This window comes from Candoia aspera, chromosome 8, assembly GCF_035149785.1.
Source record: "Candoia aspera isolate rCanAsp1 chromosome 8, rCanAsp1.hap2, whole genome shotgun sequence".
Taxonomy (NCBI): Eukaryota; Metazoa; Chordata; class Lepidosauria; order Squamata; family Boidae; genus Candoia; species Candoia aspera.
In genome coordinates this window covers 68,998,480-69,019,833 of record NC_086160.1, presented here as the reverse complement: position 1 = coordinate 69,019,833, position 21,354 = coordinate 68,998,480, and the positions used below count along the sequence as shown (strand labels likewise).

Genomic DNA, 21,354 nt, shown 5'->3' with positions numbered 1-21,354 from the left:
CACACTGTCTGCATGGAGGCAATTTAGGGAAAACAATTGAGATCAACACCTATCGGGTTTGGGATTTGATGCAATGCGCAAGTAAGCGCTTTCTCCAGAAATTGTGGGATGCTCTCCCCAGTTAGGCCTGCTGCAAACAGAATTTTGCTGCTTGGTTTTATTAGTCCAAATTAACAAAATCCAATTTCCTGAATTTGGGGGTAGGATGTCTGATGCTGTTGTTTTTTTTCCCAAGCTCCGTTTAAGCCTATTTTAGGGCATGTGAGACTTTCAAAGACCTTCCTCCCTCAAAAGGCACAAAATCACCTCTCCAAATTTCAGCAACATTGTCAGAGGAGACTACACCAGAATGAACAGGATCTACCCTTGAACCAGGGTTGAAACAGAAGTCATGCTCTCCAGAGTAGAACATTGCCTGCAGAAGTCCTTGAGATCTTATGAAAACTGCTTCCACTAAATCAAAAGGGGAGGACGGATTAATGCAAGGAGATGGAAAATGATGGAAAATCCAGAGCCACAATAGCCTTCTTCCAGGAATTGGGGTGGAGGGAGGGAAGGTGGAATGGGGGAAAGAGGGCATGATTCTCTGCTTTCATGGAAGCCATGGTAGAAAAAAAAGAATTGTCTATTTATACCTGGGGGGGGGGCATTTTTGCAGAGGGTTTTCCCACCTTAAACACCCCCCCCCAATATTATTTGGCTTGCCAGGAAGATAGGAAGCTGGATCTGCAGCCCCCTCCATCCTTGCTCTACATCAATTAGACAAAATGCTGGGTGAGTCCAAAGCTCGCTTTTTCTCCCCACAAAGTCGATGCAATGAAAGATCCTGTCTTTTTCAACCCAGGGACCGAACTCTCTGTAGGCAAACGCCGTCCCACTTCTTTTACCAAGCAGAAGCATTCAGAAAAGCCTTGGATGAATCCTATGAAGTGGCTGCCGTCGGCAAAGCTGTTTCCATGGTTTTCAAGCAGTCTTGGCCTCGAAGACAAAATACTCACACCCACAAGTTGTTCCCCTGCCCCAAATCTTGACATCTAGCCAACTGCAATCACGAACGTGTACAAATATGAAATCATTTCTGCCAAGGAAAGCAAGCAGGACTTTGCCACCCGCAGCGTCTACACTGTACAAACTCTGCCAATATATTATTTCAGCCTCGGATGGGGTGGCCGAAATGCTATCTCCTGCTTTTAAAACTTTTTACCCCGGCTTCTGTGTGGCTGGTAGTGTGATGGTGTCACCAAAGTGAGCCCTACCCAGATTTACAGCCCTTTTTCCATATGGAGGGGGGAACATTCTGAATGAGGTAGGAGCAATATAAGGAGCAATAAGCTCTCCTACCAGCTCAACTTTCAACAACTGCTGGATAAAGTGTAATTTCTATTCTAATCATAACTTGCCAACATACAAGAGATACAGAGCAGAACTCATCCCTGAAGCCATTTGGTGGCCTGCTAGAACCACATAATGGAGCAGAGATTAACAAAGCGGAGGAAGCTACACAAAGAAAAAGAATATTATCTTAAAATAGCTTTAATGAGCATATCAGAGAAACACGGGTTATTGATCTTACACACTTAGCCCTCCCAAGCATAAGGAATCACATGCTTAGACATAGTAAGTTTAAAAGTAAGTAAAAGAATACCTTACTCATTTTATCCCTGGTTGTTACATCCATTTTTGGTGGAAAATGAAGTTCCTTCTATCTTCTGTTCTTTCTAAACTTAATTCACCCTAAACTCTCAGCCCTACAGCTGCCAAGAGCTGCGTGGAAGGGGCAGAATCCTTCTTTTCTTAGGCCCGACTGCATGGCCCAAGATGGAGGGAGGAGCAGCCAAAACATATGCTGCTTCTCCCTCGGTGGAAGGAGGAAGAGAGAGAGGAAGTGGGAGCGGCAACAAACAGCTTCCTCAATAGCATGGAGAATTTGCATCCTAGAGCAACCATCCATATTCTCATGAGGCTTGCTGGATTTACCAAGACTTCCAACAGTCCCAACCAAGAAAGGACGATCCATTCTGTGTTGACCCTACTCCCCTTTGCTTTGTACTACAGAACCTTCCAGAGCAACCTTTCCAAATGTGTTAGACTACAAGGCCCATTATTACAAGCTAGCAGAACTAATGGCTGCACAGGGAGGCATAGTCCAAGCCTTCTGGTGAGCCACAGATTACTGATTTATTGCTGGGCTTATAGGTCACTCCAACTGGGAATCATTATTGAGCAGCATCCATCCCAACCTCCATAAATTGGGTTGAAAACAATACAACAGCAGCAACAAAAACACAAATCAGTATTTATTACTCCACCCACATACAGCAGCACTGGGATTAAGGAAAGCTATTCTAAAGGGATTATGTCTTTGAATGTTAAGGCATACATAAGGCAGAAGGAAGTTCCTCAACCACTTAAAGGAACAAGCCAGTTTATTCCCACTAAGCTGCCACAGAGGTAGGCTTCTAACAACAATGATTTAACAGCTGTTGCAGCATAGCACAGTAAGTTCTTCAGGCACCACACATGTCTGCCAAACAAAGCATTACTCATGTTGCAGAATTAAAAGGCAAGGTTCTCCTCAGCATAATTTGCTAAACCAATGGGCCCAATGATCCACTAGTAGACAGAATGAATTCCATCATATCTGCTCCCCATAAATAGGAAGGGCCTTTTGCAATTTTGTTGAATCAAAGTATAAAGCAACCCAAGTGACAAACAAAACTGATGAACGTTACCTGATTGGGCTGGATTTTGGGCACATACACTTTCCACATCTGAGCTTCCCTAGAGATGGCCATCTCTAGGAGGGTGGACAACCGCTGGCTCTCCAGGGGTCCTGAAAACTTCATGGTACCCCTTGGGTCTGCCTGCCACCCAACTGGATACAGCTATCTGCAAATGAAGAAGAGAAAATAAAAAGCAATGATTGAGTTGACAGGAAGGGCATACTGCAAACCATTTTTCAATTTTTGGAGCTCCAGTTGCGATCTGCAACATCTTGTTTTGCCACCACCACACCATTCTGGTATCCCCCCTCCCATACTGTGCTCAATTTTTCTGCTTTGCTTCCAGTTCTTCATCCAAGGTTCCTCAATAAGATTGGAAATGGCAGGCAAGCTTCTCTGAAGGACCAACTAACCAGAGTCCCTGTAAAATCCAATCACAGAGGACCACTGGGTATAGAATCAACTTCAGCAGGTGCCAAATTCTAGGAACTGAAGGGGCTTCCATGTCTAAGAGGGCCACTCCATTCATTTGTTGAGCAAGATATCTGTTCCTGCAATTCTTGGTGGCTTTCTGTCATAGGAAGAGTTCGAATCTAGGAATCACCTGGAATTGAGAGTTGGGGACACTGTATTATATCCTTCTATTTAAGTAGATGATCTCAACCTACATTAAACTCTAGCCTCTGAGCCTACTCCACAGGCTTCCATGTTAATTCATCTGTCAACTGAACAAGCTTCCATCCTTCCTTCTTTCCTTGAATGCAACAGGGGTTCTTGGGTATGTGCCTAAGCACTGACCAAACTAAATGACGACTAAAGTTTAAAACTTATCCAACAAGCAAGCTACCATAACAGTGATCAGACTAAAAATTGAGCCTACAATAGTGGTCAAACCAAGACAGTAATTTGTCTTATCTAAGAAGGCCTATGTTCCTTCTGGAAAATACGTCAGTAGCCAACTTGCATAGGTATTGCCCTGGAAAGATTTCAGTTTTCATAGGGAATTTGTCTGATTAATGGCATATATATCCGCTGATGTCCTTGCCAGGGATCTTCCCTTGGAAAACGTCAACTGCCGTGACCCTGAAAAGAATTACCAATCATTGGCTTAAGCTACACTTCTTTTGTAGGGGGCAGGGCACTCTACACACTCCCTCTTTCCGCATTTATGTCTTGCTGCAATCTCAAGAATAAGCGGACGGCATCAATTATGCATCAGTAGAAAAGAAGCTCATCAAAAGGTCTTCCCAATGATCCAGCTACAACCTTGGCACGCTCTATTTCTTGAGCAATGGACAAGTTAAACAACTCCCAAAGATAACAGCAGAGCAGCTTCAAGTATAGTAGAGATAAAGCAAGAATAAAAATAAAATGTCAGAATTCTGCACTTTTTCTGTCTCTGAACTTTTCATCTCTCCTTCAGGGACTCCAAACATGGGAGGAGAGAGAATGATGTGCAGTTCTACTTATGCTACTCATCATATACCTTTAAAAATAATCCAGCATGCATGCTTCTTGTTCTCTATTTTTCCCAAAGACTTCAAGCATCTGTCCATCCATCCATCTCTCCACATGAAGATGCTAGAAGCAGAATGTATAAACCCATGTCATCTTGCCTTTTTAATTTGTTTATAAAAATAAAGTATTAGTAAAATAAGCTATTTAAGTCTATCTGGAGAGCCAAGGTAGGGGTCTCTTCCAACCACAATCCCTACAGATCCTCTACTTATTATTCAGACCAGATGCATTTGCCTCTATTCCTTCCTAACTGCAAACCTTGCTAAAAACATTCTAGGCTGCTGCAGGGCCGAGACCATGGGAAAGAATCTGAAGCTTGGAATTCATCTGCCCAATTGTGAAATTGAAACCCTCACCATGGAAGCTGGCCACATTCTCTTCGGTCAAGCTGTTAACAAAGCCTGTCCCTGTCAAATTGAAACTAGATGGCTTCACTTTTCTGCTTGTTTACAGGCAACCATTCTACCATGAAAGTTGGCAACAAAAGCAAAAGCCGGTGCAAAGCCTTTTTAAAATAATAGTAACAACTTTTAATAAAGTTTGCTGAAAAACAGCCAATTCTATATTTCCAGAACAACTCAAAAACCTGGAGAGACTAGATTTTTTTAAGATGCCCCTTAAGCAAATGGGACTGAAGACTTTTATGAAAAGAGTATTGCAAAGTATCCTCCATTTTTGTAGAGTATGGGAATCACAATGGCTGGAGGCTGGGTAACCTTTCTGAGCTGACAGGGAAAGCTCCCATGGGTGGTGGGGAGGACCTGCTGTCCCCCAGATGATATCCCTGGTGTGTGTGCCACAGAACAGTCATTTGGCACAAGCTGGTTCTCCACCACCATTCCTAGTTCTCCAGACCGCTCTCTCTCACTTTGGCTTATCTTTGTCCTTTGCCGCTCCTGATCAAACCACTCACTGTATATATTTTCTAACAATGTCTGTTTGGTCTAGGTGGAGTCCAGAAGTAATAGTAGCAGCAAAGATTAAATAGAAGCTGGTGCTCTGCTTTGCCAGATTGCTATTTCTCAATTTGGAAGGAGTCAGGTGGAGCAGGGAGCCTGGCAGGTTAAAAACATGGGAACCATGTTGCCTACCATGCACGTAACTTTCACTTAATTAAAATAAACCTGAACAACTAGAGTTGAGAGATGAGGACAGCTTAAGCATCACTGACCTAGGACCCTGTCCACTTGTGTTACTTATACCTTCCAGTACAGGAACATTTTCCTCCTAAAGAGTTTGTACTTGTCCCCTTTCCACTGAATGCTTTTTTCTAAAGGGCCAGACTAATCCATAATTAACAACAACAATTGTTGTTGTTGTTGTTGATTAAGCTTGTATGCCTCCCAACTCCCAACAACTCTTGTGGAATGGAATGCACATCGACTCATTCTTAAAGAAAATACTGAATAATATCCACCCAAAACTGCAACCATGAAAAAAAAAATCCTCAGAAATTTCCCTGTTCTACAAAACAGGGAGAGAAGTAATTTGCTTACTTTCCACCCCTTATTCTTATTTCACTTAATAGAAAAGCACCCTGACTGATTTTGCTTTTATTCATGCCAGAATGAACATGTTGTTGGAGTTGACAAAACAGTACGGCTCTAACGGGTTAGAGTAGGATCAACTGAAGCCAACACTCCTCCCACCTCCAGGATGCGCTAAAGGAAAGGGTGGAGATGTGAAGGCCTACGGTGAGGGCGAAAGGAAAACAAGTAGGAAAAAACTTTCCACATTCCTAGAATCTGACTTTCCTCCTCCCCCAGTAACTGCAGGAGAAAAAGGGATTATGGAGAAAATTTCAAATGACCTCTGCAAATTATGCAATAGACTTTTCTACACGGTTTCCTTTTCTTCACTGAAGGCGAGGAGTCCTTGCATGAAGACTGTATTTGTATTTACATTAGTTTTTACTAAATTTATACCCAACTTTCCTGCTATACCAACGTGTTGCCGAATAGTCATAAAAGCCTGAATGTGCAACCTAACAATAAAATTGGTGCAATTAAAAGCTAAAGCAGAAATCAAATTCTGTATCATGAAAACCCTTACAAAGCAAGGGAAGACAGAGTGCCTTCGCTGCACGGGGATTTGTTCCTCTGTGTCACCCCTGCAAGATAGGCCAGGTTAGAAGGCAGACACCAAAACAGGTCCAGCAATGCTACTTTATTGTTGTAGGGCAGTGTTTCTCAACCTTGGGAACTTTAAGATGTGTGGACTTCAACTCCCAGAATTCCCTAGCCAGCCAAGATTGAGAAACACTGTTGTAGGGTATAACAACAGAAACTTGAAAGCCTGACTGAATTTCTTTGCTCCATTTTATACCAAACAGAATCAAGGTGAGGTTATTTTGATTTTCTTTCTCACATTTTCCCACTTTCCTAGGACTAAGTTGTTGTTTTTCCTCCCTTAATGGCTCCTACATTCCTTTATCAAAGTTATCTCTACATTGTTTTATATACAGCCCGCTTGGAATGCAATGGAGACCATTAGCAGCAGTCCATTTACCCATGGAGAGATCAGATTATCAGACATTAAGACTGCCTGTTTGCATAGTAGGACAAAGCAAATCTAAATCCTTCTCCTAGAGAGTCCACCATTGAGATCAAAGGAGAATCAATTGGGGATGATAGAAAATGCTGCATAATACTGTACTGAAAGGTAAGGTTCTCACTTCAATATACAATTTTAGCAACATTCATATTACAATATCCTATGTAAATTATTATTGAATACTTACTAATCCAGCATTTTGTGGGGAAAAAACCTCAACTCCCAAACAATACACAAATACGTTGATGAATTTCCCATACTTCTCAATTTCACATACCAAATGTGACAATTATATGAGTTGGTGCCTAATACATTTTGTGTTTCTCAAGCAGCAAAGTTACTGCAAGTTAACAATATGTGCTGAAAAGTTATTTCAATTTTTCCAACCTTTTGTTCCCCGCCCCCAGAAACTGTACATCTCTACGAGAGGAGATAATTTCCAAGTATCTCTCAAGTATTCTAAGACTCAGTAGTGGTCTTCTTTCCAACCAACCTAGTATAATAAGAGAGGATCCTAATTCCAAGATCAACTTTCACCAACTGGGTGCTCTTTGTGAATGTTGGACTACATATCCTATCTCCATGACGAGGACATTTGGTTGGGGAAGGCAGCTCCAGACTCTTTGCAAAGAGTTGAAGGATGGGAGAAACCACGTCCACATCTGACCATGAAGGAAGAGCAGCTGACTTCCATCTACGTCAGTTGCTTCTGTTGATAGATGCCTGTCTACTTACCTTGACTTTCTGTAAATTGTCATGGTCCACACCTCCCATGGTGGGCAAACGTTAAGCGTAAGTTTGTTGGGGTGCCCATCCTTTCACCACTCCCATTCTGATATGCATCCTCTTGCTACTGTTCAAGTCAGAAGTGATCAGACACATTTGCTTTTGTGAGTGAGGAAAGAGGAAGTAACTTTTGGTGATGCAAGCGAAGGCAAAAGTGAAAGATTAAGTGACTCACAGGGGGAAAAAAAATCTTCATGTGTCACAAAGTTTACCCAAGATGGCCTACCTCAACCTGGGGCCCTCCAAATGGAGATTTTAACTCTCATAATCCCTAACCAGGGTACAGACATTTTTTTCAAGTTTTAATTTTTAAACTTTAAACATCTATATATGTGTTCATTTATATTAGAATTGTTTTAACTGGCAAACCTCTTTGGATGCTCTTCAGGAACAGAAAGACTGCATATAAATCCAATAATAGTTTTTAAAAATACAAAGGGCTGGAGATTATCTTTAATGCTCAAGAAGGCTTGGGCCAAGGTTACTGGAGAGAATACCTTCTTCTATATACAGGTAGTCCTCACTTAACAACCATTCGTTTAGTGACAGTTTGGACTTACAATGGTGCTGAAACAATCAACTTACAATCGGTTCTCACACTTACAAAAGTTGCTGTGTCCCCGCAGTCATGTGATCACTATTTGAGCACTTGGCAACCAGTTCTCATTTATGACCGTCACAACATCCTGGGGTCACATGATTGCCATTTTTGACCTTCCTGGGCAGCTTCTGGCAAACAAAATTAATGGGGAACCACATGATTTGCTTAACGACCATGTGGTTCACTTAATGCCCGCAGTAATTCGCTTAATGACCTCTGCAAAAAAGTCATAAAATCGGATCAGATTTGCTTAATGACCACTTTGCTTAGCAACTGAAATTCCAGTCCCAATTGTGGTTAAGTCTACCTGTAAACCCAAGCTGAAAAATTCCAAACATGAATGGGGCTGTCAATGTTCATTAGCAGAGGTCTTACTCCATTAAAAACATGGAAATGCGTAACAACTGACTGGAGAATGCCAAATATATAGGTGAATATCAACATTTGTCAGACTTAAGACAGTCATTTTCATGACTAAAAAAAAAAGTAACAGATAATATCATTCTTCTTTTCCAGTCTTACTAAAGCTTGTGTGAAGTAGTGACTACAGGTATGGAGATCTGGATCAAATCTCTGTCCAGCTAGGTGTTCATATAGCACCTGTAATAGTATATCAGAAAGACCTTGAGAGACTGGGCAAAGAGACACTGCCAAGGGAATTAACAGTCAGATAAGCGACGGCACAGCCCGCAGCTGGATAGTGGGTGGGGCAAGAGGCTCAGGAGGGACCCTCCCTAGTTTTCCGGACTGTAAAGGAGACAGCGGGAGAATTGTACCTTCAGACTTGCAAGATTCTGTTAATGTAGCTTTACAATAAAGTAGAATTAGTTTATCTGGTTGTGTTTCCTGTCTGGTCTATCTGGTAAGGCTGACACCGTCTGAAAACAAGAGCTGCTGCCAAAGTTTCCTTCTCATCGGTTGATATGAAAAATGCCTCCCTCTTATGCATTTTTACTTACACAAGACCAGCATTTGCTCTTACAGACTGTATCCTTGGCTGGAATCGGAGAGATTGGTTGCACTGATAGAGGGATTAAGAACACATCCACACATGCTTACAGCTTTGAGGACAAACTCTGCACAACACTGAAGAAAGACACAGGACCAATAATATCTGATGGGGAACTTAAACTTGAAGAATATGCAGCAATGGAAAAACTCAAAGTATATATACATAACAGAAATGTACCTAAAGTTAAGCAAGAACGGCTTCTGTATATATTATGTATTATGCAGCAAGGTAAATGTAAACACTTAGAGCAGTGCTTTTCAAACTTGGCAACTTTAAGATGTGTGGACTTCAACACCCAGAATTCCCTAGCCAGCATTCCCCAACTTTACATGGCTGGTTGGGGAATTCTGGGAGTTGAAGTCCACACAACTTAAAGTTGCCAAGTTTGAAAAACACTGACTTAGCATATAGTTTCTGAAGTTTACGCCAATAGGTCAACACTGCTCTATAGCTATCAGTACAACCAGCTCCAGCCATGCAGTCACGCAAAGTTTTGCAGCACTGAAGCAAAAATGGAAGCCCAGAAATGAAATCTTGCGTTTTGCAAGACTCCCATCTATCTAGGAAGACACACTGCACCAAAGCTGAGGCCCTGAGGGTCACCTTAAATCCGATCCTTATTTTAAAAGGTTTTACTGAACAGAAACCAACCAGCACTCCTGTAAAAAATTGTTACCAAGCTGTAATGCAGCAGCAACTGGGGAAATAATGTGGGAAATTTTTATACACACAACCGAAGTCCCATCGCACAACTAGAACTTTCTTAATGCTGATTAAATTTTAAATGTGATCGGTGCAAATGGGCCACCCCTTGTAAAGCGCAGACACCCCTTTGCTGTTTGGCTTCCGTACAGGGGGGTTTGCAGGATTCAGTCAAGAAAGTCAAGATTGCAGCCACAACTGTGTGATCAAAGCTCCACCTGATTTTTATGCGCAATGCATCAGGAATGAGCTATTCCTTGCTGGCTGTGGACTGCACAACGTTGGGCGTAATGTTGGCCAAGATACCAAAGGCAGTGTGATTACAGGATCACAGAATTGGAAGGGACTTTAGAGATCCTCTAGTCCAACCCCCTGCCCAGGGCTGAAATTCTCAGAATCATGTAGAAGGTAAAAACCAGGAGACATTTTGTTTTTCTTTGGGTATCCTTTGGGGGCATCAAAAAAGTGAAGATAATGGCTGTGATCAAAGTACTGCCCCTATTTTAAATGCACTGGGTGTGCGCTGCATTTAAAAAGGGGGCAGGGCTTCAACTGTGCAGTCACAGCCACCCTGTTGACTTTATTTACAACCCAGTGTTTCTTTGATGACTTAAATATGTTAAGTCATCTTTTAGGGTTTATGCTTCAGAAAGTCTACATTTCCTGCCTCATTAGTGATTTATTTGCATTTTAGTTTTTATAGCCCACCCAACCAATAGACTCTGGGTGGGTTGCAACACATTTAAATGACAAAAGCAATAAACAGAAATCAGATTTATTTTTTAAAACTATTAAAAATAAATCAACCCTTCTGCAAGATGGACAGCAATAAAACTAGAAGCTAGAGTTGAAGGCCCATTGAAATAAAACTGTCTTTGAAATTTTCTGAAAGCCATGAGGGGGAGTTTCATGGACCTCTGGGGAACCATGATGCCAATATTCAATAATTGGGGCGCAAAGGGGCTTTTGGGTGACAACCCCCCCAAATATATGTATATGTGTCTATGCATGTACTGTGTGTGGGTGTGTATGTCACTGTTTGGAATCCTAAGATTCCTGGATAATGAAAAAAAACATACTTAAAAAAATACTTAAGTTTCAAGCAAAGCAAAACCATTCACCCAGTTTACTGCAATGCAAAGTCATGCAGGATCATGAATAAGGAAGCAATTGTTTAGATTGGCTCATAAAACGTAGGTTCTGCCATTTGCTGAGATGACTCATCCACCGGCCTTGCTTTAAAGGGCATCTCTAAAAGGCTGTAGTGCGGCTTCGCCATTAATAAGCATCTTTGCACCATTTTATCAAGCAATTCAAAATCTTGCTCAGGTTCTTCTACTATGGAAGGTCATGTTTCAAACAAATTCCCCAGGATTAACATTTAAGGTTTGATCTGACAGCCAATGTGGGGTAGGTAGTTAGAGCAGCCTTTCTCCCATTTCCCTGGACCAGCCTTTCTCAAGCTTTTGACTCCGGAGGAACCCATGAAATATTTTTCAGGCCTCGGGGAACCCCTGCACATTCAGGCTCAAATATAGGCCAGAAGGTACAAAATTATTATATTCATTTCATGTGTAGGCCTGTATATATGCATCAACAGTTTTCTTAAACTCAAAATAAAGAATGAAACTTACCTCTTTAATGTGAAGTTGCCCAAATTTTTTAAATAAATCTTGATCTCCCAGGGAACCCCTAGTGACCTCTCGTGGGACCCTAAGGTGCCGTGGAACCCTGGTTGAGAAACTCTGGGCTGGAGACTAAAATTGGTTGCTCCAAGTCTCAACGCGCCCATGGGCCCATTGTGGACCCAGGCTTCTTGTCCCACTCAATCTTTTTTAGATTCTTTGAATTTCAAAAAATGAATGGGATGCTAGCATCTAGCTAAGCGAAGCACCATTCCCAAGTTTAACATGATTCCAACACTGCATCTGGGACCACGCAGTAGTCTTAGAAAAGCCTGATGCCGTTTGGATTTCTGGAATATTAGTGTTTTGTCACTGGCCATATTCCGCCAGGGCAACCATTTTGTGAGAGTGCCTGTAATATGCTCTTAAACAAATAGCTGTAGATCACCACATTAGAGAACTGGACTGGGATTGAGAAGATCTCATTTCCAATCAATTGCACTCAGACCAACGGGGCACGTGCGTAATAGTTTTAAATGTTTCTCGTAATCGTTTCCAAGAAAATTCCATGACGGACGCAGAAGGGGTGTCTGGCTTGCAGCTAAATTTTATGGGGAAGGGTGGCCCTGGGGCTATAGTTGTGCACTCTGGATTCATGTTACATCTGAATCGGAGACTGAGATTTCAAGATGACAGAGCCCGGAAGATTTAATTCAAGTCAAAAGAGGATGATTTTCATAACAGACTGAACAACAAAGCAAGCAGGTATCTGCCAGACACATGGATATCTACAGGGGAGGGGGATAGTGGTGAAACATGAGCACAACACAAACTCTATCATTTAGTCACATGCAACACTTTGGGGTCATTTATAGCTAGCTGCAGACATCTGTGGCCCAGTGCAGAGTCTTTCACCCTCTTTCATTGACCATGGAGTTTCAACCCTCTAAAGCCGTGTTTCTCAACCTTGGCAAGTTTAAGATTGATTGATTGATTTCCTGCCTGTATTATTTTTTTTATAAATAGCTCAAGGTGGCTAACATACCCAATACTCCTTCCTCCTCCTCTTTTCCCCACAACAGCAACCCTGTGAGGTGAGTTGGGCTGAGAGAGAGAGTGACTGGCCCAAGGTCACCCAGCCGGCTTTCATGCCTAAGGCGGGACTAGAACTCACAGACTCCTGGTTTCTAGGTCAGCACCTTAATCACTAGACCAAACTGGCTCTCAGCATGGCTGGCTGGGGAATTCTGGGAGTTGAAGTCCACCCATCTTAAACTTGCCAAGGTTGAGAAACACTGCTTTAAACTAAACAGAAGAATCCAGAGGGAGGGGAGCCACAAAGGCCTGCTTTCTTTATATTGATCTGCTAGGAAATTTTCCTTTCACTCTCCCCAAAGCGTGCTGGCTGGGGAATTCTGGGAGTTGAAATCCATACATCTTAAAGCTGTCAAGTTGAGAGACACTGGTGTAGAGGAAAGGTGTACCTTTTAAGCACACGCCAGAAGGCATTTTTCAGTTCCCCTTTTATTTGTGCCCGCTGATGTTCAACCATGGCAGTGAATCTCCAGTACAAAGAGAAAGCTGTACTTGGGCCAGCCATTACAGTAGTCAGGAAACTCAATCAAAAGGTCAATGCTTTTATTGTGAAATCCTTTTTGGTTGCATGTTTAATATAAACACAGCTTTTATTTTCATGCCCTTTTATTTTCATGCCATTTCTTCCTATAGACAACTTCTATTCATACTGAGAAGATAATCAAAGCTGCTAGCAACTGTATAAACCCACTTTTGGTTACATGGCAGGGTTACAGGCCAGGAAGCAATAATAAGAATGGGCATACTTTATACCTGCATTTCGTTAGATATCAAAACGATGCACTGAAGGAAACCATTCGCAAAAAGCGCTTTCTGCCAGGAGCACAAGCCTAGATGGCTTTTAAAAATAACTGCATGCATTAATGATGATGACAGAGAGCCACAGCGTAATAGCTAGCGCACATATTTTGCATATGAATTGCCCTGGGTTCAATGCCTGGCACTGCCTCTTTTAAAAGTATCAGATGTGCAAGACAAAGAACAAGACTTCGTTTTTACCAGCCATAATGGTGGTCAATATGAAGCTAAGTGGTCCAAGGATCTGAATTAGTGGTAGGAGCTGTATGGTTGGAAGGCACCATTCAGGCCATTTAGGTCAACCCTGTGCTCATTGTAGGAATCCCGATTTAAGCAATCGCAACGGATGGTTGTCTAGCCTTTCTTTGAACATCACCAACGCAGGGGAATACACAACCTTCTGGATCATTGGTTCCACTGTCAAACTGCTTTTACTCTTGGGAAGTTTTTTCCCAATAGCCCGGACAAGAAGAATCATGTCAGGCTATTCCCCTTCAAATGTAGGGACCAATTCATGATGCCTCCAAATCCGAAAGAATGCCTTATCTTCTGATGATAATCAGGACATACAGTTACTGCTAGATTTACTGCAATTAAGAGCTGGCCTGCAGGATGCTGTTCCCTTTGGAGAATAGGTTGAATATTGCAATGCAAAACACATTCCAGAATTCATTATCCCAAGCTTGAATGGCCAAGGCACGGTGAAACACTAGGAATGAAAGTAAGGCCTCCGACGGGAGCAGGGGATGAGCTGCACTCTCATGGTCTCAGCAGCACTATCTGACAGCAAGCCTGAGAGCAGTATTTTTCAAGCCTGGCAATCTTAAGAAGTGTGGACTTCAACTCCCATGGCGGCTGGGGAATTCTGGGAGTTGAAGTTGGAAAATACTGACTTAGAGGAAAGATAAGCTGGATATTTCTCTATATGCACTCCAGCTGTACATTTTTAAATTAAACCCAACTATCTGAAAAGTGTCCCAACATTGCAAATCTGAAAGGTTCCACATTCCCACCCCCAGAAAACTGGAAACCCCAAGACACAACGTATTCAGCCAAAACCATCAAAATTGCAATTATTTTCATCCCACAAAAGCCTCAGTACTCCGGCCTCACTTTTTACTACTGGAAAGGCCCTGGAAAGTTTTGAAAGGTGCAGCATTTTAATCACATTTTTGGGGTGAAAGTGGTGTGATGCTAAACATAGAGCTACCACTGGGGGGGAAAAAAATCCTCACCCACACACATTATTAACGTTTACTCAGAGATTTATGCCTGTCGTTTCTGTCAGCCAATAATGTGCAGTGGGGGAGGAGAAAAAATGTGTGAAGTGTGTGTGTTATGCGAGGCGGCCGCATCATACATGCTTGACAAGGCTGCTGTTCCGAAGAATGGCTCCACAGCTAGGGTTATACCTAATTTTATTCTTCATCCAACTGGTTTGTATATCACCTCTTTCTCCCACTAATTTCCTCTTCAATTCTTTCTTCATCTTAATTTAGGGGATGTCACCCAATGAAATTGAACCCTGGAAGAATCAGGACAGACAAAAGGAAACATGTTTTTTACACAACGCATAATTAAACTTTGGCACTCGCTGCCATGAGATGTGGTGGTGACTACCAGCTTGGTTGGCTTCAAAATAGGGTTGGACCAGATTGTGGAAGTCCTGGGGTTGATGGTTATTAGCCCTGACTAATGCCTCTGAAGGCCATATGCAGGGAGACTGGTGGGCTTCCTTGTGCAGGTGGTTGGCCACTGTGACCACTGGACTAGATGGGCCAAGAGGTCCGATTCAGAATGCCACTGCTTATGTTCTTATGAGTTTTCCTGCCACGGGCTGCGTTTCTATCATCAGGGGCCATGTATCAAAAATGGAAGGAGCTTAAGTAAAGAGTAGGTAGGCTCAGATAAGGCCAACTATTTCCCCCCCACCCCTCTTCCTGACTCTTCTGTGTTCACCTGGTGCAGCTTCTTCTCATTAAAGACCTGCACTGGTTGTTTGCACTGGATTGCAAGAGATCTTCCTACCCATTATTCTAGCCTAGCCTTATACTTCACCCAACCATAAAATTTAAGAGGTAGAAGGGACTTTGGAGATCACCTATGCCAATCCCCTGCCCTATGCAAGAATCCACTCACTTGACAGGACAGGCAACAATGAACTTCATGTAAGTGAGTGGTCTTCTTGGTGGAAGAATCTTTATGTATTATTATTCATTACCAAGAGCTTCTATTTCTATAGCAGACTTGGAGGACCTACCTTCCCTCTTTAGCAAGCATGGAAATGCAAAACATTAACTCCTAAGCAAGCCAGTACAACAACAAGGTTAACAAGTTTTAAAAGCATACTTGTGATGCTGCTCTACATCCTAATAAGCAGATAGCAAAACACCCAGATTTATTCAGTGGGCCAATTTAGATGACTTAAACCCAGATTAATTAAGCCAAGCCTGTTGAATCACAACGATCCCAAACCTCTCCCTCACCACTTGACTGTGGCACTCATACAAATGATGGTAATTACAAAATCAAGTTATCAGTTATCCAATATACAGTATGTATGTATGACTGAGAAATGCACCAGCATTGTGATGCAACTCCAAAGAAGCAACAGGAATCCTAGCTGCATCAACAAAAGTATGGTGTCAAGAAAAGCTATCACTCTTCCTATTCTTTGAGCATGTCTAGAGGTGAGCGACCAAGATGTTAAGGGGGCAGGAAGAAAAAAGTGATGAAGAACAACTGAAGGTGATCAATAAGTTTAGCCTGGAGAAGAGAAGACTGCAAGAAGACATGACAGATACCCTCAAGTATCTGAAGGGTTGTCATATAGAAGACAGGGAAAAATTGTTCAACGTTGTGCCAGAAGACAGGGCAAGAAAGGAGGAGTTTAAATTACAAGTACATTTCGGTTGGACATCAGGAAAACTCTCCTAAGAATTGTTCAGCCATGGAACACACTGCCTTGGGGGAGATGGTGGACTCCTGTTCACAGGCATTCAAACAGAGGCTGGATGACCATCTGTCATTCCTGCACTGGGTGGGGTCTCTTGATCTTTAAGATAACTTCCAACCCTTGCATTCTTTGATTCTATGGTTACAGCTCAGGCCCCTCTGACAAAATAAAGCTGCTGTATCACTTTGAACAGAACGCATTTTAATGGCACGGACATGCCTGGAAATTCTGTCCTTCCTTAGAGGTCCTTCTCTTCCCACCACAGGCAAAAAGGAGTCCACAAAAGGGTGCTACAGGGAAGATGGTCTGCAATTCTTTTCCACTGCTGTAGATACCAAAACTAGAAATAATCGGCATAGCTTGCAGCTAGCCAGATTTCATTTAAATATAAGGAAAAACTTCTTGAACGTAAGAGATATCCAACACAGGGAAGTTGTGGGCTCTCCATCTCTGGAGGTTTTTAAGAAAGGCTAAACTAGCCTTTCTCAACTTATTGACCCTGGAGGAACCCTTCAAATATATTCCAGGCCTTGGGGAACCCCAGGCTCAAATACAAGCCAGAAGTCACAAAATTATTATATTTCTTTCATGGGTAGGCCTGTATATATGCACTAACAGTGTTCTTAAACTAAAAAATAAAGAATGAAACTTACCTCTTTAATGTGAAGTTGCCCAAATTTGAAATAATTTTTTAAATAAATCGTGATCTCCAGGGAGCCCCTAGCGACCTCTTGCAGAATCCTAGGGAGCCACAGAACCCTGGTTGAGAAGCCCTGGGCTAGACAGTCACCTCTCAAGAACAATTTAACTGGCTTTCCTGCACATTGCAGACAGTTGGACTAATGATCCTTGTGGTCCCTTCCAATGGTACGATTCTATGAAAGGGCATAATCCTGATCAGAAAATGCAAGTGCCATCATTTCAGGAAATGAACTCTTCCTTGGATCCTTAAGATTTGATTTGATGTTGCTTTATTGCTAAAGGAGCACTAACTCTGTTGTTAACTTTCTTAGAGGCACAATATTTTAAACAGATTTCTATGGAAAGCTATATGGAAATGTATTTAACTAAAACCCAGACCTCAAAATGGTTTTAAAATGAAATTTAAATACATGCATTTATCTACAAGTTGCACTGTATGCCGATTCACACCTGCGCAGTAACCAGCAGGCAACTGGCTTACATCTAGGCGGGAATTATCGTAGATCTAACTAACATCCATAACTCAGCACCACAGGCCATTTTTTAAAAAACTGAACTGTATTGAGTTGCTACTTAACTAATTCACGGAATGCAGGGAAGAGCTAAGTGGACATAAAATTGCAGATTGGACGGGCCTTCATTTTTCCCTTAACAGTTCAGCAAATATTTAACATGGGATTGGAAAATTCCCAGACATCAATCAGGTTACCCTGATTCCTAAAAAATTGGCCATAATAGCGAACATTGAGGTATCTCTGGGACAATCTTCTCCACCCAATGTTGACCTCCAGTACAGATCTATTAGTAGTTTCCCATTCTGCTCGGATTAGGAGAATGAGGTCCAGAAATACCGTTTTTCTGTGGCAGCACCGATGTTACAGAATTCCCTGCCCCTTGACATCCTATCCGCTCTTATTTTGTTAGGCATCAGAAAATTCTTCAAAACCCAACAGCTTAAGAGGGCTTTTGAATTACAGATGTCACCACCTACTTGTACAGCTTACTGACTTTTTGTTTTATGATTTTTCTGTCATTTGGGAATACCATTTATTGTTATATAATTTTACTTGCACCACTGATGTTTTATCATTCAGATTATAACCTGCCTAGAATCTCTTGACTGCGGCAAGTGAAAAACTGCCCTAATGAATAAATAAGTAAAGTCTGGAAAGATTAAATATTTTTTCTCATATTGGTTTACAGCTTCCTGACAAATGGTCAAAGGCTAATCTTTCAGGATACATTTTCATACTTGGTAACATGGCTCAGAGATAGGAAACCTTCAGTTCTTCCATCCTGTGTGTGTGTGTGTGTGTGTGTGTGTGCGCGCATGCCCGCGTGCACACATACACAGAAAGAAAACATGATTGTCTCAGAGATCTCAATGGAAATCCCTCAAGACAGCAATTAACTCTCTGTGGCTGCTTTGTGAGTTACATCCCAAATAGGCACCACTGCAGAAACAGACACTTGCAAAAAAAAAAAGTAGAGCCCACAGGTATGCCTTTCTCTTCTCTCCAAGGAGATTAAACACCAAGACACCCCAATCCGCTTTATCTTGAAGATGGCAAAATCTAACGCCAAAAATATAATCCTTGCAGAACTGCTGAAAACAGGAAAGAACCTGGACAAAGAAGAACTTGTGAACGTCAGTCTTGGAGCAGACCTTGAAGAGCGAAGGGCTCTGCTACCCAGCCTACAGGTTGCAGACTCTGCAGTGAGTCACAGCAGGAGGTATTTGGGGTTGAACAGCAAGAGAACAGGCTGAACTATATTTCCGGCTGACGTTGCAGACACCTTCACAGCCAGAACGTCTTTTTAACCGATACTAAAGACTTGGGGTGTTGTAGCAAGGAGATGGGGACCTCCACACTATGGGCTGAAGCTCATTTGCATGACTGGCCCACCTGCCTGAAAGTTCTCCGCTAAGGATCTCCCCAAACCCTGCCCTCCATCACCTTTGGCAAGCGTCATGCCTGCAGATGTCCCAGTATTTCCCTCTAAAAGGAGAAAACAGCCAGCTGGTCAAGATCAATGATGGGTCACTAGACTGTGTCCCTGCTGCAGCACAGAGATGGGGGAAATGGCTGAAATTACTCTCAGCAGGAGGAGGGAGGGGCATTAGCTTCACATGATGTTCTGCCTGAAATGCAGGATAACAGCAGTGATGACTCCCCAGGCTCTTCCAGCATCGAGAAATTATGGAAAAGGAGTTGCTGAAAAACACATGAAGCCTCCATCTCTGACATCATCTGTCTGAGAAAGTGATGGATCTGAACCATTACTTGCCCAGTTCACTCTCCATAATATAGTGAAAATTAGATGAAGGGCACAATCCTAGGGACTGTAAGCTAGGTTGGTCTGACCCTCTGTAAAGTTGGAGAAATGCTTCTGACTTTGGAGAAGGGAATTTAATTTCAAGTTCCAAGGTTGCTGGGAAAGACTGGGAAAGTTCTCAAGGGAGGGTCAATTATCCACTGGTAATCTCTTCTGGTATCAATTGTGCTTCCAAGGTGCCCACCCTGAATTTGTCTTAATTTATTCTCCCCCATTGCTTATAGCTCCTAAAAAGCTGCTTTTTCCTAATTCCACTTTACCAGCCCATTGCCTTCGGTGCTTGGACACTAAGCCCTTCATTAGTAAATTTCTTTAGTGCAAAGATAATTTTGCAACAGCGTTATCCTTTATAGACTTACCTGGGAACAAATCCTGTGGCATTTAATGGGGCTACCTTCGGAATAACCATGCACAGGATATAATAATTCAATTCAATTCATTTATTATGGTCATAGACCAGAAGGAAAAATAACAACAACAACACAACAACAACAACAATAAAATGGCAGCCTATTTTTCAGGCCTGGGGTGAATATGCCAAGCAAATATACAGGATACACTCAGGAAACCCAGAATATCATTAAAAGTTTTGTAGAGATCCAGGAAAAGGAGACAGAAATTTTTCAACTGAGGAGGGTTTTTATTAAAATATTTTCAGATGGCACAAGAAATAGCCCAGTGCTCTGTGCTCAAGGAAACTACAAGTCTCCTATGCAAGACAGGAAATATAACTCATTATTGGCATGGAAGGAATGGAAAATCTTTGGCCGGCCAGCCTGCTCCTTCCTTCCTTCCTTCTCTTATATCTCCTCATTAGATGGCTACAACTTCAAAGCACCAGAGGTGGTTCCTAAGGATTCATCCCTCCCATCTTCCCCAAAGGATAAACTGAAGGAGAGACAACGCTATGGGTTGAGCTGGGATTTGCAGGCCCTCCAAACAGTTTGGAGCTGTTTTTGAGTTCTAGTGGTTTGAAGCCCTCCTTCTCCAGGACCTATTTATGTCTGTGGGAGACCCTTCTGGAAGGGGAGGGCTTTATTCAAGAATATTATCTGATCCCCCCCCCACACCCCTAGCCCAGAAGCTATACTACACCAACTCCTCTGCTTGCAATGCTGGACAACAAAACTGGGACCTTTCATATACAAATCACACACTCTTACAACATGCTCCTCTTCTCTTGCTTTGCACCAGGCACTCAGCAATATTTGCCACTTTGCATAATTTATTCTGATGCAGCCAGTCACAGGAAGGAGCATGAAATTTTGCTGTGTTCTAAGTTTCATCACCAGATACTAATATTCAGTCGTCACCCATGTTTCTGAGATTTCAACAGGCACTTTCAAGTAAGTTCTCCTATTTAAGATTTAGAAACTTGGGGGGTGGGGTTAGTGAATCCGGAGAGCCGTAGAGAATTTTATTCCACGTATGATGCCACATTTTGTGCTTTCTCTACTCTTGTGAGGAACACATCACTCTCAAAAGTGATGTCATATGTCTGTGCCATCCTTTTTCTCAGCCAAGCGTTAACTTTGCAAGAATTGATGCAAACGAGTGCCCACTGTAAATGCTGCAAGATAAACTTTCATTTGCTCTTCCCTCTCCTTCAACAACATGCAAATAATAAGCAAGTCACATTAAATAATCATTTGGCATCCGATGATCAGTTTTGGCCACAGGGCCTCAACATCAGCCAGGACTTTCTTTTTTTAGTTAATATTTGGCTGAGGCATATGCGTGCCACTCAACTCCAGTGAAATATGATCTCCAGCCCTGTTGGCACAGATCCATGGTCCTCCAGCCCCCGACACACCCCTCTCCGCCTGCCCACTGTAAACTTATGCCACAACTGTGTGCCAAGCTCCTATTGCAGGGCACCTTCCTGAGGAGTGGCTGCAAATCTGCATGCCAAGCAAATGTCCTTTGCTCCCAGCCAGTTGCAAAGC

At 42.4% G+C, this 21,354-nt stretch overlaps 2 protein-coding genes across 2 annotated transcripts in view; both read right to left on the bottom strand.

Moving 5' to 3' along the window:
* Positions 1–21,354, bottom strand: part of CNOT6L (CCR4-NOT transcription complex subunit 6 like) — a 386,677-nt gene that overhangs the window by 233,951 nt on the left and 131,372 nt on the right. The gene's annotated exons all lie outside the window — the stretch shown is intronic.
* CCNI (cyclin I) overlaps positions 1–21,354 on the bottom strand; it is a 46,799-nt gene that overhangs the window by 23,478 nt on the left and 1,967 nt on the right. Inside the window, exon 2 of the mRNA XM_063310364.1 lies at positions 2,733–2,889. Coding sequence (XP_063166434.1) covers positions 2,733–2,846 — 114 coding nt within the window. The 5' untranslated portion in view covers positions 2,847–2,889. The remainder of the gene's footprint in view (positions 1–2,732; positions 2,890–21,354) is intronic.